General features: G+C 37.4%; 2 protein-coding genes across 4 annotated transcripts in view; one reads left to right on the top strand and one right to left on the bottom strand.

Moving 5' to 3' along the window:
• Positions 1 to 1,360: 1,360 nt before the first annotated feature.
• LOC137979979 (uncharacterized) lies at positions 1,361 to 8,155 on the bottom strand. The gene is made up of 2 exons (XM_068827302.1): positions 8,138 to 8,155; positions 1,361 to 5,104 (listed from the first exon to the last, which is right to left on the bottom strand). The coding sequence occupies exon 2, from the start codon at positions 5,082 to 5,084 to the stop codon at positions 3,378 to 3,380; it is 1,707 nt and encodes a 568-aa protein (XP_068683403.1). The 5' UTR covers positions 5,085 to 5,104; positions 8,138 to 8,155; the 3' UTR covers positions 1,361 to 3,377.
• Positions 8,156 to 8,380: 225 nt separating this feature from the next.
• Positions 8,381 to 8,648, top strand: part of LOC137978706 (E3 ubiquitin-protein ligase HACE1-like) — a 41,135-nt gene continuing 40,867 nt past the window's right edge. Inside the window, exon 1 of one of the 3 annotated variants that reach the window (XM_068825723.1) lies at positions 8,381 to 8,648. This exon is cut by the window's right edge and continues 80 nt beyond it. The gene's annotated coding sequence lies outside the window, so the exon portion shown is untranslated. The other 2 variants (XM_068825725.1, XM_068825724.1) reach the window with 2 other exon arrangements.

Genomic DNA, 8,648 nt, shown 5'->3' with positions numbered 1-8,648 from the left:
TGACATAGCCCCTTTAATTTAACATTCCATTGAGACCCTTCCACAGACTCAAAGACCATGTGTATTTCCTGGACATGCTGCCCTTTCAGTTGGAGTTTCTGTGATAAAATGTAGCAATGTTTCTGTCTATATATACACAATCATGCAGTTTAGTGGAACAAACCATCTGCCAGTATTGATTTGCTTCTGAAATGCAGACAGGAGCTGTAACCCAACGTTTTCATTATTGATTTTTGTTTTGTTTTACATGTACAGTGTACATGTACATGTGCTTTATTTATGATCATATATGATCCATATGATCATTGTAGTTAATATTTTATTCAAAGGTAAGAGATGGTGCTGTATTTATTTCATGCAGGCACACTTACTATGTTTGTCATGAAGACGAGTATTACGACTCTGATGATGGTGGAATGTCTGATTGGATTGATGATGACGATGACGAGTCAGCAGAATCAACGTTAGAGAGTGACTGTCGGGAAGTCAAATGCAGGCCTCAAAAGAAAAGTGCTGAAGCCAGTACTTCAGAAAGCATTGAAAATTGTGAAAGTGACAATGACATTCCTTTGTCAAATGCAAGACAGAAGTTCAGGTCTCGTCAGAATTTGAACAGTGATTCAGATGACAGCTTTACAAATAGAACTAAAGGTAAAAAGAGGAGAGATGTTTAATATTCAATGTAGTGACTCAGATGAAAATGCAAATAACCTGCAATTTTGAATATACTTTTTCAAAAAAACTAAAGATCTTGTGCTAACAAAATTAGTTGGCATTATTTTGCTTGGCATGGCATTTTTATGACAAAGCATGAGATTTGTTGAAAAATTCATTTTCAATGCTTAAAATCTGACAATTTGAAATCAAAGGATTTCCTGACATTTTGCACATTTTCATGATGTGAGGCAAGACTTTGTTTGCTTACTAGACTGCACTAAATTACTAGGCCCAAAAATATACTAAATCAATGAACCGTACCACAGGGCACCTAGATGATGTGTGTGTGTTCATAATTTAAATAATTTGTATGGGAATACTCTGAATGTCATGTTTAACACAAAATACTGCATTGTTGAAAAGAAAATTAAAGTTATGTATTAAGTTTAATTTTATTCTGAACAATAGAGCGGTTTTCAAGTGAGTGTCAAAAAGTAATTAGCGAATTGCTTTGGTTTTGCCTTAATACTTCACTCAGTGATTGGTTTAAAGTTCTTGCACCACTTTTTCAACCAATCAGAAGTGAAACCAAAACCAATCACGGCTCGTGCGTGCATAATTACCCGCGCTTTGTGTCGGCTACATGTAATTACTTCGAGTTTTGATTGGTTTACCGTATTTCCTCAGTCCTTTTTGATTGGTCAAAATAATTACTTTGGTTTTGGTTTTACGACACTCGATTGAAACTCGCTCTATTTTGCTTTAACTTTTAAACATGAATTTCAAAATAATTATTCCCAAACAGATTCTTTAAATCTTCGAATGAACACACATTGTCTGAGTCCCTGTGGTCTCTCTACTGATATGCTCAAGTAAACAATTCAGGTAAACATCAAAACAAAACCCTTCAAATCGCTAAAATTTGTCGTTTCAGCCACATGGACGACCACAACAACATCTCTGCTAAAAATTATTGGACATAATAAGTGTGATTATAATGGCGGTACAACACTACAATATCTTGGATATTATTGAAATTATGTGAAAGATGACAGAAGAGATCAATGGACTTCAAGCAGTTTGTTTCACGCCCCAGTGATTTTACTAACACTAGAGTACAAAAGCAGTTCTCTGATCTGCTGCAATCCAATTGCTGATCATGGTGAAAAATGACTGCAGCTAGTCACCAGTGGTTTCAAACCTTATTTATAACATCACTTGTTTCTGTCTAGGAAGATTTCAGGCCAGAATCCCACTTATCCATTATTATAAATTAATTACCCTCTTTATTGATGATTTTGAGATTCATTTTGATTACCTCCCAAAATAACTATTTCCAAGTACAGAAAATAAAAGCTTGAATTTCAAACAGGAAAAAAAAAAGATAAAAAAAGTGATGTCATTTAATGGGGAAAAGGTAATTTGCTTTCAATGTTTCAGTATAATTATAATTATCAATTTATGATCATGATTATGATCATGGGAGCTTTTTCTTCTAACTTGCACATTTATTTGCAGTGAATGAGCCTTACTTCAAGTTCTTTTATGACTTCATTTTTAAGAACTTGCAGTTATTTCATAACAAGGGGGGTGGCGATGGTTGTATTAGTTGAATTGGCAAGACAACATACAGTATCAACTTAAAACGGAACAAATGAAATGAAAATGTTGGTTTGGGGTGCGAGAGGACGCATTGGCCACAGTGGTGAAAGACAAGTTTTCTCACCTTTTTTCCAACTCTGGACTCAAGGTACTTTTGATTCACCAATGGTGAAACAACCCTAACCGTTACATTTAAGTGATACTAAATAATATTTAGGCTTCAAGCAGTGTTATATAAAAAATTATAATTATGCAGTCATGTACATGTAGTTTAGGGGTTAGCATGAATAAGGGATTAGCATGGAACAGATAATAATGGAACTTACATACTGGATAACAAATTATTTGTACTAATGGGATAAATTTGTTTCAGAATTACCAGTAAAGCACCATTAATGGCCTGTGTTATGACCTGTCAGCAGACCAGACACAAAGTTAATAGACCTACACCTGGCTTCTCTCAGGGTGAAAAATGGATCCAAGTAGCAGTGGCAATTTTTTTGGGGATGGTCTGATTTGGACCCATTTTAAGTTAATTTCAAAAACTTGCATTTATGTAATGTATCCATGTGGAATTGTTTGGGTAGACAGGCACCTGCTGATGCAGAGTACAATGCTAATGTACTGCTGCATGGACTGCATGTTGCCAAAAATAAAATAGTAGCAGGGTTCTCCCTAGTTTTCAGCGTAACTGGTAAGGGACCTTTTCAAAGCTGTAAAGCATTTGGTTAATGTTGGACGTTCTGCAAAGGATAAGCGACTTCTGAGCGTTTGCAGGCGGTAATAAGTCCTCTTACAAGCGATAAATTTTACCGGTTACCGCCTGATAAGGAGAACCCTGATTGAGCCTGGAACACATTGGTGGGAGGCAACAGCTCTTAAAACAGTGCCATCCCACAGTGCAATCCCTGCCCCATCCCTGCTCCCCTTATGCCAGGACTGAATCCAAATGCGAAACTGAACCTTCGTGTTCATTAATAATTATTTAAAACGACACTGATAATGACAGCAATACTGTAGTTCTGGAGAGTCCACTTTATAGAAAGACAAAATTAGTACTTAGAACTTGATGTATATTTTTTTGGATATAGCAACACATCATTCTCAACACTTACATTTCATATTGTCAACTGATTTCCTTTCCAATCTTTTTTAAATAGTGTTTCTAGGAAGGCAACTTGCTTGCGATTAAAGTCATAGTTTCTCTTGGTAAGGAGTTCTTTCTCCAGAGCATCAAACAATGTTTGTGCTTCAACACCTGACATATACAGACACCAAAGACACTCAAGAATTTGACCTTTGTGCAGATTTCTAAAGTCGCTTGCTGAAAAGGAGTTCACCATAAATTTGTATAGTCGTTTACTCCCTCTCTTTGCCTCAATTAGTCCTCGCATAAGCATGCATTTCTCTTCAATAGTAAGCTGGCTCGTTCCGCGAGCAAATACTTCAGCCTCAACGATGTCAAAAAGCTTGCTTTCTTTCCATTCTGCTTTTGCAAGAGACCAGATGATCTGGCATAAGTCACCATTGTCAAAGTTCTTCACATCGCTTGTGCACAATTTGCCTTCAACTTCAGAAATTAATACTTGGTCATGTTTTTTAACTGAGACAAATGACCAAAGGATCAATACAAGTTCATGTATTTGAAAGGCATTAATACCACGGACCAAAATCTCTGCCTTAACAATGTCAAATACTCTAGATTTAGTCATCTCATTTTTTGCTAAAGACCAAATGACTTCCACTAGTTGCACATTTTCAAATAGCTCGATACCTCTTGAAAGAAGTTCATTGTCCAAAAAAGACAAAAATTTCCTGCTTCCCATTTCCGCCTTAGTAAAAGACCACAGAATCTGAACAAACTCAGCATTGTGAAGATCTTTTGTTCCTCTTTGAAATATCTCTTCTTGAACATGGTGGAATAAGTTCTTAGCGTTAAATTTCTTCTTTGCCAATGACCACACAAAAGAAGCAAGAGCACGACTATCAAACCACAAGAAGTCTCTTGAAAGAATGTCTTTCACGAAAACACCAAACAGTTCAAGGGAGCCATTCTCCGTCTTGGCAAAAGTTAGCAACAACGCTGAAAGCAAATGATTATCAAATGCAAAAATTTCCAAGTGACCACTCAAGATATCTTGTTCCAGTTTACAAAATATCTCTGATGTCCTCAAGTTCAAGCTTGCACATCCAGTGACAATCTGAGATAAGCCTGCATTGTTAAAGGAGGCCATATCACAAGACAGAATCCTTTTCTCACAAACTTTAACCAGCTGGTGGTCTTTCTCAACTAGCCTTCCTAATGCCCACATAACATTAGCAAGACCATGAGGCCGGCATGAAGAGATACTTCTCTTGACACTTTCCAGCAATTCCATATATGAACTCTTTTGTCCTTGCCGTGACTTTTCTCGCTCTTTATCCAACACAAGAACTTGATCTTGGTCTGTTTCAATGATTTTTGCAATTCTATAAAGCATCATGACTCTATGCACAGTGTCCATTGAATGTTTAAATGTCTCATACAGCTTTAGCTGTTCCCTAACTGTATTTAGCAACCTAATTTTCGTGTTGAGATTAATGCAAGTTCTAGAGGGTTTTGGGTCTTGGTAACTGGAAAAGCTGAGACATCGTGTGTACAGGGAGTTGAGGAAACAAAAGTTTATTTTAGTTAATCTTGAATGCCTAACACAAGACCAAGATGTGTTGCATAAGTTTCCAGATGAACTGAATGTTCTCTGCACCAATTTACCCATTACAATCCGGCATTGCCATGTGAAACAAAAGCTCTGATGGAAGCACCTGATTCCATTAAATGAGAACATGCGAACTCTGAGACAGAAGACTGGAGAGAAAGATTTTAAGTTTTTCACTGAATGCCCAAACAATAATTATTCTTCCCTATTAAGATATCCACCTATCTTTCAAGAGAACCCAAGGTGAGAAGAACTGTAAAACACCTCTTGCTTCTTTTCTTATGCTACAGTTCCATGTCCCTCTTTGTGGTTCTGAGGTTGTTGTAATTTGTGACTAGTTACCTAGTGCAATACATAAAACACATGCAACCATTATTCTTAATAATTCAAAAACTGTTCTTGCATGCCTTCAATCCCCTGTCAAATTCTATGTGGCCAACAAGACAATGTTGATTGTCTGCTTTTTATTTGAAAAGAAAAAGCTATTGGATCCTGCCATATTAAAAAAAAAATCACCCATTGACTCCTGGCCTGCCTCACATAGACAAAAAAAAATCCTCTGGCATTAGACAAAGTAAAGGATATTACACAGCGGCGCAAAGGTATGAATTTTATTTCAAGTGGTAAAAACAATATTTTACGAACAAGCCCAGCGAGTGAGTAAAATTATTATTGTTTTTAACACAAGAACATAAAATTCATATCTTCAAGCCACTGTGTTATTTTCTTTTTATTACGTAGATGGAGCGTTTTACTCACCATTTTTCTTTCTTACACTGAGCACAAACTTTATCACAAATTCTTGCAGCGCGGCAGCAGGAATTTCTTCAATTTTCGCATTTCTTCTTCACTTTCAAGGAACTCTTTGAATAATTTTAAGTTGAATGAAGTTTTATTCTTTGTGTTAGCACTTTCTTCTTTCTCAGAGAAGGAATTTCCTTCAGCTACAGAGAACTTCACGAGAATCTATTGATCGCCACTTTTCACAGACTGTTTGCACAAACAACTATGCCAAGGTGGGAAATGACATCATCTGAATATCCTCACTAGTGAAGATATGGAAAATACACCACTCAGGTCAGTGGTGAATTTTCCAGTAAAACACTCCTGTCTAATAATAAAAGCTATTAAGTCTCTTTCCTAGGAGTCAATGGGTTAATTAGGGGACATTCCAGTAGTTTTTGAGTACAGGTAGAGGTTGTTAAACAAAGAAGTTTTAAAATGAAGGATCAAGAGTTTTTAAGGTGGCTCCATATGGATATTCGCTGTTCATTTTGCACGGGCTAGTATCCACTACCCACTGAAATTTCGCATTGTTTTTAATCGCATCTCTCTCAAGTCTATCGCAATAGATTTCTTAAAGACAGAACTACTCTTTTCAACTATCACTGTTAAATTAACGGGGTTTTACCTGGAATTATAACTCGCTAAAGATAGCTTGTTCACAGTGTTTATTTTGCTTTTATTTTGATTTTCTTCCATTTCCTTTGGTGGAAATTTCCTAAACTTTGACATTACGTGACATTTGTCCAGAGGAATCTTCTGAACGCCAAGAAAATAGGGGTTACAAAGGTAGTTTCGTCGCTTTTAGCGAATTTGTTTTTTTTTAGCTCCACTTAAAAAATTGTCTTACACAATCTCTTGATGAATTGGCAGACGTCAGGCGTAAACAGTAACTACCGCTCTGCAAAATTTGAAGAAATTTCACACAAGGAAACTGGAGATATTTCACGTGAAAGTTTTGCATTTTTCCATCGTACAACATACGTCACAGAATTGGAATTTGCCGAGATCGCCAATTGAGCATGCATGAAATTCCCAACCTTGTGCATGTGCGCGAACCTCTTGTTCAGAACAGTGGGAAATGATATTTTTTTTAACATGACCTTCTGTTGGACTAAAAAGAATAATTTTCAGCCTTCTTACGCATAGGTAAACATTACGAAAAGAAGACACCTCCACATAATTTTGACGAAAAAAGAGTTTGCAAAGTTGGAAAGCCCTGTTTGTTTACTTTCTGTGTGGGAGAGCCACGTGTTGGTCGCGCGAGCTTTGATCACCAACCTAGTGACCAGGTTGTGCGCGGTCAGAAAACCATATGAAGCCACCTTAAGGCATAAGCACAGAAGTTTCACTTCCATCACTGATTCTTTATCAAATAAACAGATGAAGCCTGCCAGGGTGCATTTGGCATAACCTCTACATTGAAGATATGCCAAGGGTTTCAAAATTCGATGCAAGTGTCTGTTAGGCGGCTAACCATGCCACCAGCAGCAATTAACAATGTTGCTTGATTTTGGAAACAATTTGCAGCACAATACTTCGTGTAAATTACGTGTACAAGAACAGGAACATATGCACCCTTTTTGTTGCTATGCATGAAAAACTCCTATGACACCCCAGTACGCTGCAAAATTTTAAAACCCATATTGAAGATCTTCGGCGTAACTTACATGTACACTGAATGCACCCTGGGAAGCCTGTCACTTGCTTTGTATTGAGAAATTCTCAACACAAAGCAAGTGACAGGCTTCCCAGTGTGCATTCAGTCTAGGTTATGCAGAAGATGTTCAATATGTTTTTTTTAAATTTTGCAGTGTACTGGCATGCAATTGGAGTTTTTCGCGTATAGCGAGATGTGACGAAAGCAAAAAAAAGGATGCATATGTTCTTGTTCTTGTAATTTATACGAAGTACAGTGTATTGTGCAGCACAGTGTTTATCACATGACAAAAAGAGCATTAGAGCTTCTGAACTCTAGAGACTTGCTGTTGCACATCCAGTTTACCACGGAAATGGAAAAAACAGGTCCTACTCTGATGAAGATGGATCTACACGCTTAAAAGTCACTCTCTATACAAAACCCAGGCTCACTCATACCAATATTATTAGTGTATTATTTTAATTTCATCCACATGCATGATTTTCTTATCGAAATATTAAGGGTTTCGATCTATATTTAATTCAATTTTACCCCTTATAGTTGCCAGGGTATGTTTATAATTCGATGAGGTTTCGCTCCTTAAGCGTACTCCCCACTTTTTGGAGCTACAATGCGTATTTTCACGAAATATTTCCAAAGTCATGGATGAAATTAAGAACCAACAGAGGTATTTAATATAAAAACGAAAATCAAATTCAAGTTAGCTTTTAATATTATACATCTTACCTTCAGCTCATACCTTGAGTTATCGTCTTTATTTAATCGAAGGAAAGCAAACTTAATTTGTTGAGAAGAAGTTAAGCACGCCGCGCCGCCATCTTGAAGTGGCGTGAGACTGCTCAACCACCAATGGGGGTGGATATTGGGTTGACTGGCCTATTGGGGGGTAGGGGTGGGGGCAGTTGACTCCTATGACACAGTCATAACACAGTACGGAGGGGAGGAACATCTGCATTAGCTATTCAGGTGGATCGACAAGTTGAGGAAAAAAATACTAAGGGAGCTGGAGGGTGGCCGATAGTTTTGAGGAGTACCAACCCGTTGTGCTCTTGGGCTGGGGGCATGGTGATTGCCATTACTCTCCAATCTCTGCCTTTTCTTAACTTGGTATATTTTGGTCGAATGCTACTGGGATCCAGAACCAAAGAAAGCGCGGGAGCTCGGAATGAATTGAATGAATATTTGTTTTCTTTTGGAAGCTAGCGAACCCCTTTCGTACCATTGGCTCTGAAAAGAGTAAGGATCCGAGA

Source organism: Montipora foliosa, chromosome 12, assembly GCF_036669935.1.
Source record: "Montipora foliosa isolate CH-2021 chromosome 12, ASM3666993v2, whole genome shotgun sequence".
Lineage (NCBI taxonomy): Eukaryota > Metazoa > Cnidaria > Anthozoa > Scleractinia > Acroporidae > Montipora > Montipora foliosa.
This window is presented reverse-complemented; position numbering and strand designations above follow the sequence as displayed.